We start from the raw sequence: 24,137 nt of genomic DNA, 5'->3' as shown, positions 1-24,137 counted from the left end.
CTGAGCGCACAACAGTGCCAAACACACCTCTAAACTTCTTAATGATTTGCTTTTTCAGTCCCATAACAATAATTCATATATAACAATATACAATGAAATAAGGCCATTTTAGGAAACAGTGTTGGTTGCTTATTGCTTCGCACCTCCAGGGTTGGGGGTTCGATTCCCACCACCTCCCTGTGTGCGTGGAGTTCGCATGTTCTCCCGCTTCGGGGGTTTCCCCAGTCCAAGGACACATTGTAGGCTGACTGGCATCTCTGAATTGTCTGTAGTGAGTGAATGTGTGCGCGATTGTGCCCTGCGATGGGTTGGCACACCATCCAGGGTGTCCCCTGCCTTGTGCCCCGAGTCCCCTGGGCTCCAGGCTCCCCGTGATCCTGTGTAGGATAAGTGGTACAGAGAATGAATGGATGGATGGATGCACATCTATAGAATATCTCTTCCTATTGTAACAGAAAGACACTCATCCAGGCCCTAAAAAGATGCAAAAGGAATGTGAAGCTTTCAGAAGATCTCCGAACTGTCTCCTGGCAGGCTGGGTTTTAGTACGAGCACTGATTTGGAGTGAAAATGCAAGATGGGTGTGATGTTCACATAGTTTTGGCCATATAGTGGTGTCTTAGCACTGTTGCCTTGCATCTCTCTGGGGTTGGGGGCTTGAATCTCACCTCCACCCCGTGTACATGGAGTTTGCAAGTTCTCCCCATACTTCGGGGGTTTCCTCTGGGTACTCTGCTTTCCTCCAAAGACATGCATTGTGGGCTGATTGGCATTTCCAATCGTCCATCCAAAGTTTAAACAGAAGGACCTTGCCAAATTAGGACAGCTAGTACTAAAGGTAAACTACAGTATACAATCATCTGTATATGAATTCCATATCAGCTGTGTTGTCCCACAAGTTACTGACTCATGAATGAAATGAATTAAAATGAGGATGCAGTTCTTTTCTTGACCTGCAGGTGGCAGAAACATTATGGCTGCTGGATGTGTGCAGGGGTCAGGAGGGAGATGATGAGTTTATTGAGTGCAATAACATGACTCTGATTAAACTAGTGCTGAAGATACTCGGGCCCACACATGAGAGAAACCTCACAGCCATTATGCTGTTAATACAGGTGAGGGTGCAAGTCCAATTGCTCTGTATCACCTCAGCTAAGTGCCTCTTCATTCACTTCCATTACCTTTGTTTACACCACAGTGCTGTTGATTTCCCAATTGTGATTGGTTAGAAGACAACAGCGCAGCTCTGGCAGTAGTCTCAGCAGTAATTCAAATCACAGGTTTGTATTAATGTGCTTGATCTATTAAGTCAATTGTTTCTAAAGGAACAGCTCATTCACAGGGTCATGATGGCGGACGATCCACATGATCTACAGCTAACATTCAAAATATGATGTTATATAACAAAGAAAAATATATTGTTGATATGATGTTGATAAGGTTTTGACAAGGTAAGGAGACGTTTACTTCAAATTTATGGAAGGACACTCTAGTATCAGCGGCGTCTGCCATGGTAGAGTCTTCTAGAAAGAGGACATGATGATTTCCAGTTACTCTGTAACAGTAAGCTGTGATTTTTTTGTCTTATTAACTCTAAGAGAGAGAGAAGAAAGAGGGGCTGGTGAGGACTGCTATAATATAAATGATGAAAGGAACAAACTTTTCTCACGGCTGTTACATAACATTAAATGTAACTATAAATGAATAAAAATTACAACTAAAAAAACTGTAATCATTGGCAAATTGCAGTGGTGTAAGAGGAAGCCTTGTTATTGGAAAATAGTCAGCTTCAGGGTGGTAACAGTAACAGTAACGCTTTGTGTTGGGCCGCATCACATTACCCCACTGATGATTAGTTTCCTATATGATTCTTTTTTGTGATTATTACATTGTGTTTAATGCATTGTATTTTATTATTATAACTGTTGATAAATATTAATTGTTGTATTCTTGTTTGGCAAGATAACTGCTCTCCTCTCTCACACAGGTTTTTGGGAGAATGATTGCTTGTGGAATTCAATATTATTTGGTTCGGCTTATCTATGATGTCTAGCTTTCATCCAGGAAAATGCATAGGAACGGCAAGACGCTTCCACTTCCTTCCTTTTCATCAACAGTTATGGTTTAAAAGTCTGCTTCTATTTACAGCTTACACAGGAATGTGTTTATAATACTGTACCATTCATCTACTGTGTTTAAGTCCTCCAGGTTCACTGGTCCATTTTAGATTTAAGGTCTTGGACAGATTCATTTTAGATTCAAGGTCTTGGACAGATTCATTTTAGATTTAAGGTCTTGGTTCTGATGTTACACAGTGGAACAAATTCTGTTCGAACTCTTTAGCAAAAACTCCATCTGGCTGTCAGGGAAAGGACACTGCAAGAATGTACTCAATAGAAACCTAATCAGAGTAAGGAAAAGGAGTGTTGAGTTTAAGGCACTGAAGCAAAAGTACTCGGTCTTTACATTTATATTTCTGCAGTAATTTCTCTGGCTTAACAGGAAGAAGAAACTATTTCATAATTTTTGCATTCTAAAAAGGAAGTAGAAGTAAGCCTAAATACCACTTACGTCCTATGACCAAGTCATTATATTATGGTGTAGTTTGGAAATTTGGATAGTTTGTGTTTGTTCTTTGTGCTCCTCTGTAGTAAATGAAATGAAGAGCAGCAGAAAGCGACATATGGTTTGATTATTAATTGAACCATTGAAGATGTTATTTGCTCTTTGTGGTGTCTAAACTAACAGTATAACTCCTAATAGAGAGTTTGATTTAAAATGAAACAAGTTTAAAAACAAGTTTACTGCTATCTTTTATTTCACTAAAAGATTAAAATATTTTATTAATCTTTTATATAATGTTTTATATAATGTTTGCTACTCCGCTTTCCTCTGGAGTAGCCGTTGTAGGCTGATTGACATCTCTAAATTGTGCGTAGTGTGTGAATCAATGTTTATCATCAATGGTTATATCGGACTGCATCCCTTTTACAATTTTCCAATCATACACTTAACTGTGCTTATAAATACAGTAAATATAAAATGTCTACACACCTGTTAAAATGGTAGGTTTTTGTGATGTAAAAAAAATTAAACCAAGATAAATTATGTCAGAACTTTTCCTTTTTTTTACATCACAAAAACCTGCCATTTTAACAGATGTGTGTAGACATTTTATATCCACTGTATTTATGTATGGCTGCACTTTTGTGCATTTTGGGGTTTAATCAGCAGATCATCTTTCAGATCATATGCCATTTACACTGACATTTATAGGACTTCGCAAACGCCCTTTTCCAGAGCAACTTACAGTTGTGCTTTACAGCTTCTATTAATGACATATCAACATGTTAGTTCAGTAGTCAGGGACTAAGAGTACCATTGAGCTAAACACTGTTGGAGGAGATGAGTACAACATGAAGGAAAACACAAAAGACAAGTTTTTTAAAGAGATAAACAAGTAGATAAACAGAGTGCTAATTGAAATGTAGGTCTTTAGCCTTTATTTGATGACAGCCAGTGACTCAGCTGTTTGGCAGTTAGAGGAAGTTCATTCAACCACCTGGTGCCAGGACAGAAAACAGCATTGATGCATGTCTTCCTTTGGAGGGAAGAGGGAAGGTCCAATCAAGCCATACTAGAGTCCTCGAGGGAGTGTGATGCAGATCAGGATGTGATAAGTGCTTTAAGGTAGGTGGGTGCTCGTCCATGTTTGGCTTTCAAGGCAAGCATCAGTGTTATAAATCTGATGCTGACAACTACAGAATGGGGTGGTGTGGGAGAACTTGGGGAGGTTCTGAATCAGTTACAGGGGTTGGATGGTGTGCAGGGGCGAGTTGCTGTAGTCTTAAAATGGCAAGGGACTGAACAAGCAACTTGGTGGCCTCTATGTATAGAAATTCTCGGATCCCCCTGGATGACCAAGTAGTGATGTGAGGCAAGAAGGACAGTTTGTAGGTTGCCATGACTACCCCAAGGTTGCACGCAGTGGTGAGATCTGAGATTTGACCAGGGATATCACAAAACCTTGACATGAAGATGCATCTCCGGGGATGTACAGCAGCTCAGTCTTGCTGGGATTTAGTTTCAGCTGATGAGCTGCTATCCATGATGAGATGCCAGACATGCTGAGATCCATGCAGAAACATGAGTGTCTGAGGGAATCTGAATAGCATAGCAGTGGTATAAAAAACTCATCAGCAGCATCTGACCTCACTAAGAGAATGGGAATAGAGGGAGAACTGAAAAAACCCAGCTCTGATCCTTGTTGGGCCACGAGTGGAGAGTCTGCATGGAGTAAATATGGATCCTCTCCATGTCCCCTGATATGAGCATACTTCCACCACAATGCACTACATGTACTGGGCGTTCTTCTGTCAAGCTAAAAGCTCTGATCAGGACAAGCACTAATGCTTCTTCTGAAGGAATTTTTGATTTTATTATATTGGAGTGTTTTCTTAATATTTATGCCATGTCACATATTTTATATTATTATTTATATTATTTTATATATAATTTATATGGTGTTTTCTTGTGTTGGTAGATTTTTTGGCAGCTGTCTAAGACATTTACATTACATTTACATTTATGGCATTTGGCAGACGCCCTTATCCAGAGCGACTTACAATTATCTCATTTATACAACTGAGCAGTTGAGGGTTAAGGGCCTTGCTCAAGGGCCCAGCAGTGGCAGCCTGGTGGTGCTGGGATTTGAACTCTCAAGACAGCTGTATTTCATTTCAATCATTGTGACCAAAGCATCCCAAAAAACATATCCAATACCAGATGTCAACAATTTACCCTCACGATTCCATAATGCCATGCATTACCAAATGAATATTAAATAATATATATTTAATATATTAATAAATAATAATATGTATTTCCTGTTAATTACATTACTTTATTTCTGTTAACTCCTATATTAATTATAACCACAGCACATATAATAGCTATGTATTTATCAATTATATTAAGAAATATTCAGTTGGCCTAATACCTCCATTTTCTGTACTGCTTATCCTACACAGGGTTGCCTATCCCAGGGGTCTCAGGGCACAAGGTGGGGGACACCTTAGATAGAGGGCCAACCCATCACAGGGCACAATTACACACGCACACACACAAATTGGAGATGCCAATTAGCCTACAACACATTGGACTGGGAGAGGAAACAAGAATATCCAGAGGAAACCCCCAAAGAGCGCCACACACACACACAGGGGAGAAGTGGGTTTCGAACCCCCAACCCTGGAGGGGTGAGATATCAGTGCTAACCACTAAGCCCCCCAATTTGCCCATTTGACATTCTTAATAGTATTCAAATAACTTACACCACACCACTGTTGAATTCTCCAGTCTAACTGGTTAAAGGTTGTTGATTAATTTCCCATAATAACAGTACTAACAATAGTGCTAGCTGCAACACAAACCATATTAATATGAATGTCCTCATTCTAATACTTTATTGTTATATTTATAGCAACAACACATTAACAGGGACTTATATGGTGTATGCTCCACATGATCTAAGGTTAATAAAAATGGATTTAAAAAACGTGTTGTTATTTAAGACACGTAATCGTTCATATGGTTCAAACGAAGGGGGGAAAAAAAGAAGAATCAACCACCTCCGTTCAGGGTTTTGCGTGACTCGCTTCTCACGAGAAGCGGAACGCTTTTAGACGACACGTTTTTCCAAGGGAAGAATATTTTAAATGGACTGAGCAGACGAATCCGATTGGCTCAGATGTCAAGGGGCGGGGACGTGGCTGATTCGTTTGTTTGTTGTGGGCTGGAGTAAGGAAATGTCGAGAGTATTGGTATCAGGTAAGTTGTTTTTGTACAGTTGGAAAATATTGAAACGACTAACCACGAAATACCACAGCGGGAAGTGTCTTGCTCCATTTATATTCAGTGCGTAAACACAAAATCCCCTACATACCGGTAGAGCCACTTTATCATGTTTATGCTAACTAGCCTGCTAGCTCGCGGTTGCTTTTTTTTAAAGCCAGGTTTGTATTAGAGCAATGGAAAAGGGCATAACCTTTTTTGCTATTTAGAAACTATTCAGTTATATTTACACCTGATGTATAAGGCGTTCTTGGTTTAGGTGAAATAATTTGGTCAGTGAGTGTATATATATCTCTGTATATGTATGTCGCAGTAAGCACTATCATCAGGTTACCTGCATAGTACATTAGTACACCTTAGAGGTATGTGTTATAGCAAAAATGTCGCGTCACGATAATAACAGTATTTCAATTTGTGGCAGTTTGAATGTTACTTTCATTTAACGTCCACATATATTAAATTATTTAACCTCAATGCAGCTACACGGTACTGTGAGTGTGAATGGGAGCAGTGTTCTGACAGTGTCCTACCAGGGGTTTCTGCGCATGCGCAATTAACACTCAATTAATAACTTTTACATCCACATAAATTCAGAGTTCTTGATATACTGTAATGCTGGATTGTTTTCACGAGATCATATTAATACCAAAAATATGCTACCTGTAGTTTTTAGGGACAGATAAGAAATTTCTCATTTCACATTATGAAATGATGTGAACTGATAAATTGGTAGTTTTGTGAAGACCTACAGTATAAATACACACTGTGGTTGGACAGTTTGATAAGGTAGGCCAAATCATTAGAATGTACTGATGTTACATGTGATGTCTCAGAAAAACATGCTGCTTGATAGCATATGGTCATAGCTCACATTGAAGAACTTTGTATGTTCCAGAGACTTGGGCAAGGCTAACGTCCAGCTAGTCACTGAGTGATGGCTCTGCCAGGCAAGCGCGCCCCTCGTAGAGAGGAGTTTGTGCTCGAGCTAGCTTGCGAGTGGGGCTCATGCCAGGAGACGTTTGGTGGGATGGAGGAGTTCTGTCAGCATGTGGAAACACATTACCAAGAAATTGCTGCAGAGAGTGAGGACCCAGATATACCAGGTATGTATATACATATATATATATTTTATACACGCTATGAGTACTTTCACACTGCAAGCCTAAGTGCTGCGTGATCTTTTTAACATGGTAAGACTGAGGTCGGATATTAACTAAGTCTCACTTTCACATTTGCAAAGCAACAACGGTTATAGTTAGAAGAACATGGCTGACTTAAGAGCATGTGAAAAACCTTGTGAAACAAGAACCAATAAGTTTCAGCTCATGTCTTTTTGTTGTAATTCAGGTCATTTCTGTTAACGCTGCTGAGCCACAGAATAGATTTACATTTAATAACATTACAATCAGTTTACAGGCTCTGTGTTTACATAAGCTTAGTGATTGTACCCACATCATCTGAGAGAAACAGTCAGTGATACAGACAATCTTTGATAGATTTCAACATCGGCAAGACTAGAAAGGAATCCAGTTTGCGCTACTCAGATGCGAACACACATTTGGGAAAGGAACCCATAATTATTTTACTTAATGCTGCTGTTTATTGTCAGTTATACCACCATGACCTCAAACTACTGAAGAGACTTGTTAAGGCAGCAGCACAGTGCTTCCACATTTTTAAAATATTCATCTTGCTTACTGCGGATTTAGAGCACAGCGCATTATAACAGTAGCCACCCTGCTCACTCATTCCATCGAAAAAGCATCAAGTTACACACCACCTGTCACGGTAGTTTCTTTCCACAATTTCTTCTTTCTCTACTATCATCGTCCAAAGTATCTAATGAAGAAACTTCTCAAGTTACACCGAATTATAGTAGAGTGCCATTTAGGATTCCGTGACAGAAATTCAAGACATATTTGTGTTCGGATCACCTGAGACAGAGTGATTTTTTTTTTTTTTCTTCCCCAGAGGAGGTACACAGCTGCCTGTGGCAGGACTGTGGCTTCTGCTCAGTGGAGTGTGATGGAGAGTTGCTGAGGCACATGCTCTTTCACTGCTACCACACCAAGTTGAAGCAGTGGGGGTCGGCTATGCTCAAGGCTCATCCGGACATGGGTGAATGTTCAGTGGGTCTCCAGAACCGCAACATCGTGCCTGAGGTCCAGGAGAGCTTCCTCTGCCTGTGGGAGCATTGTGAGGTGAGACAGCTCTCCGGTTGAAAAAAAAAAATTGTCAACCTTGTTATATCTGTAGCATACTGTATGTGTGATTACCACAGCCAAGATTTTCAAGAAATTTCAAAGTACACAGTTTCAAAAGAAAGGAACACTTCATGAAGATATAAGAATTTCTGTTAATAAGTGTTTAAAATATGCATTGATATAAACAAGTCAAAATTACAACTGTTTACACTTTAACAATAATCTTATGATGTGACAGATATAAGTGTATGTTTTTACTTATGAAGTATTATTGAACTTTCAAAAGATAAGGAGTACATTAAAAAGCAATTCTAGTTATTTATGCCTTAGCTTTTACATGTTTATGCTGGTTGTTTACACATCAGAGAAAGTAGTCACCCATTTGAACTGACAAATTACACTAATTTACAGCTTCTAACTAATTTGTTAGAAGAAAATATGTTTGACTGAAGAATTTCTGCAATAAGACGTTTCACATAAACAGTTATTGATTGCCTTAACAGCTGACTTTTATTATTAGTGTGTTGGAAGTAAATGTGTCAAAATTATTGCCTGTGCTAATCAAATATACATTACATGTGCAATGAGTAGGGGTTAGGGTGAAAGAATTCCTTTCTGTCATATTTCTGAAATAGTGCCTGTTGTTGTCTCGGCAGCAGTGCGTTTTAAGACTGTGTGTGTGTGTGTGTGTGTATGTGTATGCTTGTATAGAGAAAGTGCTGTTGGAGGTGCTTATTGAAACTATGGAAAGAAACATGATTCTACTGATTTTCACAGACGAACATGGATAACCCAGAGTGGTTCTACAGGCACGTGGAGATGCACGCACATTGCCTAGAAGTCAATAAGGAGAACGTACTGTTCTGTGGCTGGAAAGGTAAATAATGATAATCAATACAGTGTGAAATATTTTAAAGTGTTTTAGTGGTATCAAATTTGAGTATCATATTAAAGAATAATAAAAGCACAACACAGAAATGTGTTAAAATCCTTCGCAGATAAGTTCAGACCAGATGAGGCCTAATATTCCACTAAGCACACATTTACACTCTTCTGTCAGAGGCTGCAGGTCTGATATGTCACTCAAACTGGGAGTCAGTGACTTTAACCGTGGCATGGTTGTGATTGCCAGATGGGCTGGTTTGAGTATTTTAGATACTGCTGATCTCCTGGGATTTTCACACACAGCAGTCTCTAGAGTTTACAAAAACAAAAACATCCAGTAAGAGACAGTTCTGCGGGAAGAAACACCTCGTTGATGAGAGAGGTCAGATGAGAATTCCTGTAGATTCCACTCCTGTCAACCAAGAACAGGAATCTGAGGTTACACCAGGACAGACTCAGCGAAACTGGAGAGGTGAAGACCAGCCAGTGTTTTTTCTATCTTCACTTGTCTGCTTTCAGGGAGTCTGTGCCCACTGAAGCTTCAGATTCCTGTTCTTGGCTGACAGGAGTGGAACCTGATGCGGTCTTCTGCTGTTGTAGTCCGTCTGCCTCAAGGTTCGAAATATTATGCACTCTGAGATGCTTTTCTGCTCACCATGTTTGTAAATAGTGATTATTTGAGTTACTGTGGCCTTCCTGTCAGCTCGAACCACACTCTTCTGACCTCTCTCGTCAACAACTTGATTCCGCTTGCAGAACTGCCACTCACTTTGTTTTTCACACCATGCTGAGTAAACTCTAGAGACTGATGTGTGTGAAAATCACAGGAGATCAGCAGTATGTGAAATACTCATACCAGCCCATCTGGCACCAACAAAAAAAGTGAACAAGAAGCTCAGTACTTTTGTACTTATTACAAAAGCCCATAACTGATGTGTTTTATCACACAAGCATTATAATTAAGCAAGTAATAACAAATATTACTACTTAACTGATGATTCTCCTACATTATCCTTTAATGTTATTTAAAGGTTCTAACAAATCTAGGTGATGATCTGAACTGATAATTTAATAAATTCAACATGAACAACCTTTTCGCTCTGACGTGACTGCCATTTTTTTTTTTTTTAATTAGATTGTGAGGCCTCATTTAAGGGCCGGTTTAAATTACGGGAGCACATGCGGAGTCACACTCAGGAGAAGCTGGTGGCGTGTCCAACCTGCGGTGGAATGTTTGCAAACAACACCAAATTCTTTGACCACATCCGACGACAGACCTCCATAGAGGGTAAGAGATGCAATGGGATGTAATATGTGTAAGGTAGCATCAAATATAGTAATGTTATTTAATTAATGAGCTTTTTTTATGGTGTTAGTAAGTGATTTATACATATTTGTTTCTTAATGCGTTAATTAGTTTTAATTTTCTTTGTCTTAATTTTGCCTCTCTTGTTGACCTTTTATGCTTTATTTAAAAATTCTAAAAAATTAAATCATTAATGATGGAAAATCAATGTTGACTTTTAGCTGTTTATCTCATATCTTTATTCTTGGCACACTGGTCTCTGTGTAGGACAAAGGTTTCAGTGCTCTCATTGCTCAAAACGCTTTGCCACTGAGAGGCTGCTGAGAGACCACATGAGGAATCATGGTATGTTCTATGTCTTTGCGTCTGTTCATAGAAATAGTGACCCAAATAACTTTCAAAACTGTTTTCATAAAGTGAACTCCAGAATTTTTGGCACCCTTGGTAAAGATAAGTTGAAAAAATGTGTTTGTGGTTAATTAGCTTAAACACACACAGACAGTACATCTACCTAAGTAAATTTATTCTGAGAAAATAAAAAAAAAAACCCTTATGATTTTTTTTTTAACAAAACCATATGTCACAATTATTGGCACCCCTGCATTTAGAAATGATAAAGGCCTTTATTTATTTATTTATTTATTTATTCCCCAGGGAAACAGGATCTGGGAAACAACAGGATTGTTGTGTAACCATTCCCTCAGTTTTTTGAGACTGAGAGTAAAGTTAACATTTATTTAGAATTATCCTTAGGGATGTCAATAACTTTGGAACATGTATGTATTTGTGAGGAAGAAATTGTCTATTGGTCAATACGTCCTATTGTCTAAGTATAAAATTTGAATGATTGTTTGTAATGTTATTTTATATACTTAAGAATGTTTGCTCGTTCTGTGAAGGGTGCCAATAATTCTGGAGAACAGTCCACTTTTATCTGTTTTTAAAGTCACCCTTCACTTTATTAAACTTGATTAACAAGAATAAACTCCTTTTGGGAATCGGCATACGCACATATTCAATGTTTATGCATCATGCCTAGTTTGGTGCTCATGGGATGTGTTCTCTCTCTGAACAGTCAACCATTATAAGTGTCCGCTGTGTGACATGACCTGTCCCTCACCATCCTCTCTGAGGAACCATATCAAATTTCGCCACAGCAACGAGAAACCCTACAGCTGTGATTACTGCGAGTACAGGTAACAAAATGACTTGTGCCCTTTCTGCGCCCAAGGGACAGCATGCTTCCAGTAACACAGTGGGTCAGGGGTCTGTTGGTTATTAAAAAAAAAAAAAGAATGCTTGATAGTTTGGTCATGGTTGTATCCTTTGGCAAGGCTTTGTATCCAACACTGTGATAGATTAGACAAGAATAGGAGCCTTTATGAAAGTAGTCCTCTAGCAAATCACAGTTCTTGCGTGCACTGAGCATTCTGAGTAGAAAACAAAAACTAAGCAGGCTGATAGTTAATCATGTCATTCAAAAATCATAGACTCAGCATTGTGTTTTGAATGTATTGCAAGGCATTATCCAATTTATTGTCTAATTTATTTAGCCAAAAGACCATTTGTGAGGTCAGGCACTGATAAGGGGCAAGGATCTCAATCGACGTTCCAGTTCATCCCAGAGGTGTTCATTGGGGTTGCACTCAGGGTTCTGTGTAGGCCACTGGATGTTTTCCGCACCAAACCCGTCAAATCATGTCTTTATGGAATAAAGTATGCTGTTGCATTAATATCACCCTTCACTGGAATTAAGGGGCCTTGCCCAAACCCCAGAAAACAGTCCCAGACCATTATCCTTCCTCCACCAAACTTTACTGTTGGCATTAGCATTCTCCTGGCATCTGCCAAAGCAAAACTGATCTGTCAGACTGCCAGATAGTGAAGCGTGATTCATCACTCCAGAGAACACGTTTGCACTGCTCCAGAGTCCAGTAGAGGTGTGCTTTACACCACTCCAGCTGACACTTGGCATTGCTCATAGTGATCTTAGGTGTGTGTACATCTGCTTAGCCATGGAAACTCATTTCTTGAAGCTCCCGACGCACAGTTCTTGTGCTGATGTTGCTTCCAGAGGCAGTTTGGAATTCTGTAGTGAGTGATGCAACAGAGGATAGGTGATTTTTACACGCTGCGAGCTTCAGCACTCAACAGCCCCGCTCTGTGAGTTTGCGTGGTCTACCGCTTCGTGGCTGAGCTGTTGTTGCTCCTAGATGCAGATAACAGCACAATAATAGCACTTACAGTTGACCGGGGCAGACCTAGCAGGGCAAAAATTTCAAGAACTGACTTGTGACAAAGGTGGCATCCTATTACAGTGCCACATTTATAGTCACTGAGATCTTTAGTATGACCCATTCTACTGCCAGTGTTTGTCTATGGAGATTGCATGGCATGTGCTTGATTTTACGGACCTTGTAGCAATGGGTGTGGCTGAAACACCTGAACTCAGTAATGTGTATGTGCTTAGTAATAGTATGTGCTCATCTGTGTGCTTCGTGTGTGTTTCTTCAGCTGTAAGAACTTGATAGATTTGCGAAAGCATCTGGAAACGCACAGCAGTGAACCAGCCTATCACTGTGACTTTGCTGATTGTGACTACTCCACCCGCTCCCTGCACTCTATCAAAAACCACTACAAGCGGGTACATGAGGTGAGCCAATCAGATAACTACTGCAGCATGCACGAGTTGAGCGAGTTAGATAGAAGAAGCCACTGTAGGTCTTTTTAGAATAGCACTATGGAACAATCTGCCAACCAGAATGATCTAGATGTACAGCCATGGCTCTAGCTGTACATCTACAAGGTGGACTAACAGGTAGGTGTGTATGGTAAAGTGGCCAGTAACAAGGCAGGCTGAGCTTGATACACTTATAGCAGGTAGTAGTATGGTGGCTTTTTAACCCCTTGGTGGTTTTTTAAATCATTTGGTAGAGTTTACTGTTTAAATGCCCACTTGAATAATCCGATAATCTAAATCAGATTATGATTGGTTTGTTTGTGTGCGTGTAAACTGTAAATCTGTTGTTTTGCATTCTTCAGGGAGATTACACTCCACGTTATAAGTGCCATGTGTGTGAGCAGTGTTTCACCAGAGGGAATAACCTCACCGCACACCTACGCAAGAAACACCAGTTCAAATGGCCTTCAGGGCATCCCAGGTTCAGGTATAAACACTGCCTTTCTCTAAATTCTACATTTTTAAATTGCAGATTTTACTACAGGAAGACTTTATGTGTGTGGGTGTGTGTATGTGTATGTGTTCTATTTGTCTGTCCTTTAGATATAAGGAGCACGAGGACGGTTTCATGCGGCTGCAGCTGATCCGCTATGAGAGCGTAGAGTTGACAGAGCAGCTGATGCAGGAGCGACAGGGAGAAGGAGACAGCAGTGAATCTGTTCCTCAAACACAGTGCCTCCAATCTGGGGAAGAGTCAGTGGAAACTGAGCTCCCTGTAACCGCAGATGAGAACACCAAGGCGGACACGAGAAGGAATAGAGAAATAGACTGCAGAATGCAAGAAGATCGAGAGAATGCGCTGCTGGACCTCACAAGTGGTGCTTCGTCCTCAGAGGTGGATTCGAATAGGGAAGAGTCTGTGATGCGACAATTACAGGACACCGCTCAGAAGCTGGGCATGGAGGTGGTCTAACCCCCGGCCCCAAATTAAATGTAATTAAGTCAATTAAAAAAGGGAATTATTCAAGAGTACAGGTACATTGCTTACGTCTTATGCACTAATAGAAGAACGTGACTGGTTCTCTTCGAAGAAAAGTCTTTGAGTGTGTAGTGAGAGCGTGTGTGTGAGTGAGTGAGAGGTTTACCACTGAACAAGCTTACTTTTTTTAATTAGATTTCAGCTCAGGCCTGAAGCGGTTTGGACGATTCATTTCTGGACCACGTTCAGCACACTGTACAGTTTGATATTAAAGGTGCAGTTTGTAAAGTGTTTCTAGACCTATTATAAGCACATCATTTCAAAAGGACCTTAGAGATTCCCGATATTGTCGTGTAATGCATGTTTTGGATTTTTGTTTCAGGCTTTTGTTTACATTCAAGCGCAGGTACGTTTAGTGAAGAAACAAGTGCAATTCACCTCGCAGGCAGCAGGGGGCTCTAAAAGTTACAAACTGCTCCTTTAATTGAAAATATACTACTGATTAACTCCAACAGCGCCTTTCCAGCAGACATTGCAGTACAGCTGGGAGTGGTTACTAATATGAATCCACAGCTATCTCTACCCCAGTGTCTGGACCCATCACATATCAATATCTCTGGAAAGAAATATGCGTTCTCTGGAGATTGCGGGGTGGTGACCTAATTCTCCACACAACGGTAGTGTCACTCAAATAAGGTCTGATTCACTTGCTGTTTGTTTTTATGTGAAAAGACAGAAATCAGCTGGCCAAACAGAGCTGTCCAGATTTTCCATTGTACTATGCGATGGGAATGAGGACACTACTAAAAGTGTCCTGTACAGTTCATTGGAAAAAGAAAGACTAGCTCGGTTGTGTTGTTTCAAAATGGTGGTTATCTGACTCTAGTAACAGTTGACCTATTGATGATCTGCTCCACCTGTATGCCCCTTTTTGGTGCTACTGGTACTGTGACATGAAGGGTAACCAAATTCAGCATACATATTTAGTTATGGGATCGCTCACATGGCAATGTAAATAATGACAAAATTTTGGTTTATTTAAATTGCATTCATTCATTTCTTTGTTTTGAAAGGGAAACCATAATATTTCTTTAAAATAAGATATTACAAGAAAGCACTCATATTTCTCATTGCTTGTTTTATATCATTTCATTTCATTTTGGGGCTAAATTCTGACCCAGATGTGCATCAGCAATTACTAGGGAGCTCGTATCAAGACGAGGGTAAATTTCTACTATAATGCTGATGCCCTCTTAATATGGATCACTGTGTTCTTTTATAAATATTGCAAAAGGGTGACGGTAAATGACAACATGGCGGCTAAAAAAAAATCATCAGGATTTTTCAGGTGCTGTGATTTAAGAATATTATAATCTACCAAAATTTATGTCTGCATTTGGGTGCAGATTGACAGGAATGAAGGATTAGCTATCTGGATGGCAGAGAGTGGTGGAAAGAATGAGCTGAGTAAATTTGGATACAGAGGGATGTTGTTCCCTTTTTTATAATCAGGTTCCAGAGTACACATCTTTAACCAGGGAAGAGCATGTAGAATAGCTGACTTGTTCCTCCAGGTCAACACTGTTTATGCTGAAGTGTACTGCAGTGGGCTTTGTTTTTTTTTCTCCTCATATTTGGCTTCATGAATATTTTATTTCTAGACTCTGTGTGGTGAAGCAAAGTAGAAACAGTTTTTTAAAAATATGGAAAAAGAATACATTTCAGTGGGGCAAGAAAACAAAAATAATAAAAAAAATCTGTTTCCTTGTTTATCTATTTTTATTTCAAAAAAAAAAAAAAAAGGAACGAAATATACACAGACTGATTATACATTTGTTATTTGTTATGTGGAAAAGCACAATGTATATGGTATCCAAACTCTGGGTTTTATTTATTATTTTAAAGTTATTTTTCACTTTTGTTTTATGCTAAGGTAAGTTTCAAATATTTGTATTATAAATTATAAATCTAAATATAAATTATAAAATTGTAATTATAAAGCTTGTTGGATAATTGGCTTTTAATCATTTGTCTCATAAATACGATTTTTTAAAAATGATTTTTTTTGTTTCAAATTGAAATGCTATTGTTATGTAAAACTAGATTTCGTGTAAAGAAAAGAAAAAAACTCCCACTTTGGTTTGTTTATATCACCATGGCCTTGGCCCAGTCTAATTGCTCACAATCAAAACTTGAACATCAAGCGTTCTAATTTTAACCCATGACATTCTCATATGGGTTAATTTTTTTCAGCATTTTATACAGTAGCGAGCTTATGAGTCTGATTCACTACAAGCTTCACTACACAGCAAATTTTGAGATACCAATTACATTTATAGCTCCAAATTTGAAACCCATGGATTTAGTAGTTTTCAGAGGATACTGATTTGATGTGATTTGTAATAAATCACAATGATCACTTAATCAAGTGTGTTTTCCTGCTGCTTTACTAATGCGTCTTATTTTATTTACATCTCATAAACACTTTTATCCAAAGCAACAGAAGTGCTTTACTGTTTTATTGAAAAACATCATGTTAATGCGGAGTCTAAAGATGCATAAGAAACTTCTTAAAGCAGAGGTCAGTGCAAATAGACAGCACATGTAAAGAAATTCTGTTAAACAAAGATGCTTTTAACATGTTTGCATGATATGACAAGTTTCTATATATCAAATAATTGGATCAGTATTTAGTGTGATCACCCTGTTGCAGTTCTCTCAGGTACACTGTCATGCAGTTTTTTAGAGTTCAGAGTTCCTAGCATCTTGGAGAATCTGCTGCAGTTGTTCTGCGGGCTTTGTCTTGCAGAAAGCTCTGATTATGTTTTTATCTGAAGAGTCGTCTATTACTTAATAGCCTCCTTTCTTTAACGACATACAAACAATTTCTCAGTAAAATGAATTTTTGGAAAATAAATGTTTGGACATCTAAATTTTACCCTTCTCCACTGAAGCTCTTACTATACATAAGATATAAAAACAAAAATTTGAGGCAAAATTTATCAAAGAATTAACAGGTGCCTAAGACATTTACACTTTACTGTACATTAGTTTACATTAAAGTAATTTTTAAGTCAGATCACTTTTTCTATATTTGACAAAGTTCCCTTTTTGTTTTGACAATCTAAAAAAGTATCTTCTCCAGAAAAGAAATGCTGGTTTCTGGCTCAGGCTCTGTAAACAGGAGAAACACTTCATAAACCTATCAATGTCCACCATGACCACCAACATCCAACCAATCAGGTCAAGACAATGTCTCTATTTCCCTGTCTATACATTATGTTGGCTGTCAGTTCATTTACAATAGCGTTGAGACCTTTGAGCCTTGTTTGGTGCATGACTTTAGCATGAACCCTGGACTGAATCTGTTTGGATTTAGAGGTTCAAAACAACTAGCATCAGCTAGCTTCACTGATTATATCTTTAATACACATAAGACATAGAAGACTGTTCAAATTCTTGTCTCTTCGTAGGGTGTTGGATTTGACCTTTTCCATATGGTAGAGAATTTATTTTTGGTATCACTGTTTTCAAAGCGGACAGCTACAGGATACCAGTGGAGGGAACAAAGCAGTGGAGATCCCTTTTTTAGATAGAAAAAAGTGCCATATTTCCATTATCAGGAAATAAAGAAAGAAATATAGTGTAGGGTTTGGAGAGCACATGGAAGTCTTTGTAAGCCCATGTGGCAGATAATCCCTTCTATCCTTTATTTCGTCTCGTCAGGAAAGACACACTAACTGTTGACAAGTACTTAGAGGTCAAATGAGGTTACTTTTGGTGTAGTAAGTTTATATGGGGTTATTGTTTTAGATTTAGGTGATTTATATACATTACAGTTATTATTATATTCTATTCCCCAACTCGGGTAGTCATTTCGTGCAGTTTGATAAAGATTAATCTGCTCACGGAGCTTAGTGTAGCCTAATTGGCTCTCAGTCGTGTTAATTCTTACTCTGCAGGTTCCAGAGAGTGGGTACAACCATGAGCTCACAGCATCTTAAGCACCTTTCTGATCAATATATTACCACATTTAGGTGGAGATTGACAGGAATGAAGGATTAGCTATCTGGATGGCAGAGAGTGGTGGAATGAATGAGCTGAGTAAATTTGGATACAGAGGGATAGAGTTCTCATTGCAAAGGCAGAGGAGTTCTTCTGTCACTCATACACACTCTTTTGATCATGAGACCTGGAGCATTTTTCCTTTTGCTGTTTCTGGGGTCATCATTTGGGATGTCCACTTTAATTCCAGCTGTGGAAGTGAATGAAATAACATCAACGGAAATGACAACAGAAGTGACATCAGTGGACCAAGACCAAGGGAGTGGTAAGACATTTTATGTTAGGATGATGTTCATTATTCAGACAAACAGGCATCTAATTCCGCATCTAGCATTCCTTTAGGATTTACATTTCTATTAACTTTTCAAATGATGTCTCAGTACAGATGTCTGAGGTTTTTAATGTATATTAATGTGGACCAGGATTGCTGGAAGATGAGCTGACAGAAATATACTGGTCTGGGACAGCACCTATTTGTTTGGGAGGATGCAGGGGACGACACCGGGAGCTCAAGAAGGACAGGTGTGGAGATTCAAGTTGCTGCTGGCTGGGCTACAAGTCTCTCTGCAGGGGTATATATATATATATATATATATATATTCTGATTGTAAGTTATTGTTTCTAGAATCACAGTTTACACTGGGACATGTCTGGCAGACGCTCCACATACATATACGTTTTATGTGAGGAGACATTTATTTAACAATTTTTGGAAGGAGTCCCCAGTATCAGCTCTTTCAAAGGTACAAGTGCATTTTTTGTCTTACTGGCTTGTATGGGAGACTGTTTATAGATGTTTTTCTAATGTAGGTTATAACAGGAACTAACTTGTTTTGTAGATGTTCCACAACATTGCATATAACTATATACAGATAAAATGTACAATGTTTCATTCTTTAACAAAAATATGCAAATACATATAATTTCTAAGATATCTTCGAAAACTGTAATTTAGATTTTTGCCAATGCAACAGATCTGGCTCATTTCTTCATTTTAGGCTTCTTTTTATATTTCTTTCAACCTATAATGTAAAGTCCATCCCCAGCTGTAACAAAAGCTGTTCTGCCACTTTTCATTAAAAAGCAATTCACAAGGCGTACATATTTATAACAGAGGTTGCAGGGTCAGTTGGTGGGAAAAGAAAGCATGTTAATGTTTTTATTGCGAATGCAATTTGCCTCACAAGCAGCAGAGGCCTTAAAAATGAAAAAATACTTCTTTAATTAGTGCAATCAGATGTGGTAGATTAGTTCTGGCAGCATGGTAGATTTCCAGATACAGGGTTGAGCATCCGTGTATAATTCCATAAGTGGTTTTCTCTGTGCTATAGTTTGCAGTACTACTTTTGTGCTTGACAGCCACTGTATAAGGTCCACATACCTGTTTTTCGTCAGATATTTTCTAATATTTTCTTATTTTTGTAAACATGGAATAACCACGGGATTTGAGTTGTCTCCACCCTCTGGACGTTTGGTTAGACATCACCCAGTTAGGAGGAGCTGGATCAGGTCTGACTCCACCTCCGTGGACTTTTGGTTCTGCAGTGAGAGGGTCTTGTATCAGCGTGAAACTTGCATGCCTGGCTCAGTGCCATAAATAATTTGAACATTTAAACATATACTCTATACCCGTGGGTGTCAGAGTGAGTGATTTTTACAATTTTTGGCATTACAATTTTCATGGCTCATAATGCGTTTGTTTTATCTTTGCATGTTTCTATCCCGTGCTCTCGCCTGGTGCATGCTAGTGAACTGTGGTGTGCCAGATGTGGACTTTAATGGGGTGGTGAATGGAGATGACTGGTGGGTAGGCTCAGTGGTGCGGCACGAATGCAGGCCGGGATTCATGCTGGTTGGAGAACCAACACGCACCTGTCAGTCTAATGGAAAATGGACTGCTAAGCCATCATGCCTCAGTGAGTATGTCTCTCACTAGACAATCCCAGACAATCCATATATCCTCTTAATCCTTAGAGTAGATTCTCTATTTAATTCCTTTCCTAATAAATCTCATAATAAATCTCATGCTTTGTGTGTTTGACAGGAGTGTGTCGTCAGGGCCGGGTAGAAATCAGTGAGAGAGACATTGATGAAGCGTGCACCTCCACCTGCCCATCAAAAAATGTAGTGTCCATTAAACATGGCTGTAGTTTCATCGACCACTGCAGGATCAAAGAGTCAGGCTGGAAACGCTGGTTTACACGCTGCACACACTGCGAGTGTGATTGCTTCATGCCCTGTGGTGAGACTCACACACACCATCAATTTTATTAAATCTTAGGTCACCAGGAATATTTTCTGATCAAATTAAGATGTCTTTTAGTTGAAATATTTCTTTGGTTCCCTTTTTCAGCATCAGCAGGATAGGGGACATCCTTCTGTCCCTTCACTTTCAGTTTGACTTCATCCTGTGAGTGATAAATACATCCACACCAAGCACTGAAACAGAACTCCAAGTGATCTATATATGATGACTACACAACAAACCTTTAAACAAACCTTTCTAACCTTTGAAAGAGACAATCAAAACTGGACCAAAAAATGCCACCAGGATGCACGCTATATATATATATATATATATATATATATATATATATATATATATATATGTATATATATACAGTACATGTAAACTCAAAGCCATTTTGAGACTCTGAGATCTTAGACATTTTCATAAAACAGCAGAATAAGTTCATATAAAAGTAGGGTATGCAAATCTGGCACTATACTGCCTTCCAAAATAACCTCTAATGTATAATTCCGTCTTCGGTCTTTGGGTCGCACCTTCTACCCGAATGACACCAAGCTATATGCTGAGACGGAAAATAGATAGCCTTAAGGTAGCTGCTACTTTTTTTTTATTTTAAGATATGTAACATAATTTTGTCAATTTTTTATAGCTAACAGTAATTCATGTATTGTCTACAAAAGGCTACTCAACAATTCAATGCAGTTTGGGTGATTATGGGTATGCATTATGTCCAACTATTGCTTTAAAACCTGGTCCCTCCATCTGGCAAGGATTAATCTTACTGACCTGGCCTTAACTTGCTATGGAGTTGAACTCTTAATCATGGTACTTACATAACAGGTCTGTTCTATTTCCCCCTTACAATATTGTGGTCAGGGTTGCACCCTGTTTAAACCTCTCTTTAATTTTTTTTTTTTTACAAATTTGTTAAAGTTTTTAAAAATCAGGAGCAATGTTATAGTTCAGGATGATAATACTAATGCTAATTTTTTATCGTATATTTTTTGGTGGTTGTGTGGGGAAGGAGGTAGGGGTTGGTGGTGTTAAATTGGAATGGTAGGACACAACAAACAATGTAAGTTCTGTATAGATAAATTTTTCCTTCTTTCCTAAATGCATGCACGCACATACAGTACTGTGCAAAAGTCTTAGGCACCCTATTTTCTTTTTAGTACGAACTTTATTATAGATTTTTATTTTATGACTTCTGCATTATTGATTCAGTACAAAAACCTTTTAGATTCCAAACATTAGTTTTCCAGCACTAAATGAAATGTTACAGAAAAATGTTTGTATGTCAGTAAGAAAGCTGCATATTACATAAGAGACACTTTTCAGACAAAAAACATAATGAAGGCTGCTGGGTTTTGCTGCAGAAATAACAAGCAAGTGTGACAGTCAAAGTCTCCAGAAGAACTGCGGCTGCTTCTGCAAGATGCTCAGTAAAACATTTCCTTATAAAACTGCACACATTGCACCTGAGACTACTATTTTTTTTTAAGCGAATCATCGTCACACCAAATATTGACTTTGTTTCATTTCTTACTGTTTACTTCACTTTACAGTATTTTTTAAATGTAGAAACATTTAATTTCATTATTTTTGAAGGCGTCTTTGCTCTACAGCATTTCTCTGCTCATGTGCCTAAGCCTTTTGCACAGTACTGTATACACCCTCCACATAAATTATAACAACATACATATACTGTACATATGCAACATACAATATAAATACACAAGCCATGTTATATTTAACTCTTACAGACACAGTAAGGATTCATCATAGTGTTGGGTGTATTTTGCAAAAATGTCTGAAATAATATTTCTTGCCAATTCCCAGTTGCTAAAACAAATTCCCAGTTAAGCAGTAAAATAGAAGCAGAGCCTAAAGAAAGTCTTGTGAGCATTACACTTTGTATTCTCCAGTCTCTTTTCACATATTAATCCTAACAGTCCAGTCTTTTACAGTGCAGTGGTAGTTGAGGAGCCATCATTACTCACCTACAGTCTCTAATTAACATATTAAGCTCTGGTTAACACTTTCTTTTAACCACACATGTCTTCACTTCCTGTTTTTTTAAGCCTTTATTTTATCCCCTTTGTATAAATCAAAGTCCAAACCCCTGACACTGACTGAGGAGTAGTTGTGACACTAGGATGACCACTAGGATGGCCTCTGTGCGACATGAGATATAAACTGTCAAATAAATGGTTGATATGGGCTTCTGTGGTTGTTTTTTCTTTTCTGTCTTTCTTTCTATCAAGAATTATTGCACTCTTGCACTACCTGAAACAGTCATGCAGAACATATTAGGATATATTCAACAGAATGTAATAAATTACCACTATTATTTATTAATTTAACCTGTTTAATGCAAGGTTTTTAAGGAAAGCTCTAAAGTATTTAGACCCTTTCTTTCTATGAAATAAGCTATAAACTAAATTGTATATGGTCCTGTTATGAATATTTTCATGTGGGTGGTGTAATTGGTCACAAGAACAAAGCCAGAAAGAAGATATAATTTTTTAAATGTTTTATCATCATGCAATTATTTTATCCTACAATTATAGCAATTGTTATTGGGTTAACACAGTGGCTTATTGTTTATACATTATTGGCTATTGATAATCCCTGTTGCACAAATTATAATTACTTTTATACCCAAAAGTAAAATGATACTATGTGAAAATTCTGTTTAAGCTTTGCTTTGCTGTTATTTGTTTGTACATTAAGGAAAATTGTATTGTTTAAATGATTGGGTCTGGTTGATCGACTAATGCAAATTGTAGTTTCCCAAAGGCACAACTGTGACCGAGAATAAAACCTAAAATAAAAACATTGAATTAACTTTTCCTATACAAAACTCTTACCCACGAAAAGACAAGGAAAATGTGTTATTAAATGAGTTAAATTTCTATATTAGAAATATGTACAATTTTATAAAAGACAGTCCGTATTCCCTTACTTGTAAATGAAGAAGCCATGATGTTTAATGAGGGGTTTTACAGATGTAACTTCATTACATTGCTTTCTCTGGTAGGTTTTTTTTTTTTGACAGTGTGCCTTTAATAATAATTAATACTGTATGTGAGGCAGATTTCCATACAGTAACTAGGCCTGCAGAATGTTAATGGGGATGAGACTTTTAGACTAGGGGCACACTCAGAAAATATAGTACTAAAGTGTACCTTTCCTGAACTGGGGTGGTACCCTCACGAGCACATCTCTTTTACCTTTAATATGCATCTTTCATCTGGAAATATAGATGTACTGTACCCTTTAAGGGTTGATTTAAGGGATATAAATGGACCATGATTTATGTAAAGCTTTAATGCACCTTCTAGTTAAAAGATACAGACAAAAGCAGGTGAAACAGGTGTTCCTAGTGGTTCCACCCCAGCAACATGGAAAGGTAAAGTATTGCTCAATATCCATATAGAGTTAATTAACTCTAAAGCACTGTGGTCTTTATTGCATCTATGCAGTCCTAGAGTTACTCACACCCTTTACAATATAATCTGGCATATAAATGTAACCCTGAGAAAAGAGCACCACCAGTGTGCACCTTCTGATAAGGTGTGGAATTGCCTTGACATGATTTCAGGAAAATGAGCCTGAATATTTTCTGACTTCCCTGCTCTTGAAGGACAGATCTGGAGAGGAAAAGAAAGCATTGCTCCGTTCTGGTGTATTTCAGTTGCTGTGCACGGGTGATGTAGGGCGTCGTTTGAACGCGAGTAACCTCTGTCAATTCACCGAAAATAACCCGAGCACTGCAGCATCAGCACCAGCGCATGCGCAGCTGCGCTCTTTAAAGGCACAGCGCCTGTTTACGTCAGTGAGAAGAAGATGCTGAACTTTATATGAAGATGAGCCATCACAGACTATACATTTCCCCCTTGCAATAGCCAAGA

The 24,137-nt window shown here is 38.4% G+C and overlaps 2 protein-coding genes across 3 annotated transcripts; both read left to right on the top strand.

Annotated features, from left to right (window-relative positions):
* Nucleotides 1-5,706: 5,706 nt before the first annotated feature.
* hinfp (histone H4 transcription factor) lies at nt 5,707-15,718 on the top strand. Of its 2 annotated transcripts, none has more exons than XM_034300766.2 (10): nt 5,707-5,829; nt 6,749-6,956; nt 7,825-8,054; nt 8,835-8,934; nt 10,078-10,230; nt 10,516-10,593; nt 11,324-11,444; nt 12,763-12,901; nt 13,291-13,415; nt 13,532-15,718. In XM_034300766.2, the coding sequence occupies exons 2-10, from the start codon at nt 6,788-6,790 to the stop codon at nt 13,899-13,901; spliced, it is 1,485 nt and encodes a 494-aa protein (XP_034156657.1). In that variant the 5' UTR covers nt 5,707-5,829; nt 6,749-6,787; the 3' UTR covers nt 13,902-15,718. The 2 variants fall into 2 exon arrangements, with proteins under 2 accessions (XP_034156657.1, XP_053086541.1); XM_053230566.1 differs by lacking the exon at nt 5,707-5,829 and adding an exon at nt 5,836-5,916.
* Nucleotides 15,719-15,857: 139 nt separating this feature from the next.
* si:ch211-117m20.4 (sushi, von Willebrand factor type A, EGF and pentraxin domain-containing protein 1) lies at nt 15,858-23,054 on the top strand. The gene is made up of 5 exons (XM_053230568.1): nt 15,858-18,237; nt 18,395-18,544; nt 19,721-19,888; nt 20,017-20,214; nt 20,326-23,054. Exons 1-5 carry the CDS (start codon nt 18,093-18,095, stop codon nt 20,337-20,339), a joined length of 675 nt encoding a protein of 224 aa, XP_053086543.1. The 5' UTR covers nt 15,858-18,092; the 3' UTR covers nt 20,340-23,054.
* Nucleotides 23,055-24,137: the final 1,083 nt, after the last annotated feature.

Source organism: Pangasianodon hypophthalmus, chromosome 27, assembly GCF_027358585.1.
Source record: "Pangasianodon hypophthalmus isolate fPanHyp1 chromosome 27, fPanHyp1.pri, whole genome shotgun sequence".
Lineage (NCBI taxonomy): Eukaryota > Metazoa > Chordata > Actinopteri > Siluriformes > Pangasiidae > Pangasianodon > Pangasianodon hypophthalmus.
This window is presented reverse-complemented; position numbering and strand designations above follow the sequence as displayed.

Excerpts from the sequence above, each read along its gene's own strand:
- hinfp (XM_034300766.2), top strand. The coding sequence starts at position 6,788 with ATGGCTCTGCCAGGCAAGCGCGCCCCTCGTAGAGAGGAGTTTGTGCTC. Across the intron at positions 10,231-10,515 it reads ACGACAGACCTCCATAGAGG|GACAAAGGTTTCAGTGCTCT; the intron begins GTAAGAGATGCA and ends GTCTCTGTGTAG. Across the intron at positions 12,902-13,290 it reads ACTACAAGCGGGTACATGAG|GGAGATTACACTCCACGTTA; the intron begins GTGAGCCAATCA and ends TGCATTCTTCAG.
- si:ch211-117m20.4 (XM_053230568.1), top strand. The coding sequence starts at position 18,093 with ATGAGACCTGGAGCATTTTTCCTTTTGCTGTTTCTGGGGTCATCATTT. Across the intron at positions 18,238-18,394 it reads GGACCAAGACCAAGGGAGTG|GATTGCTGGAAGATGAGCTG; the intron begins GTAAGACATTTT and ends AATGTGGACCAG. Across the intron at positions 18,545-19,720 it reads CTACAAGTCTCTCTGCAGGG|TGAACTGTGGTGTGCCAGAT; the intron begins GTATATATATAT and ends GGTGCATGCTAG.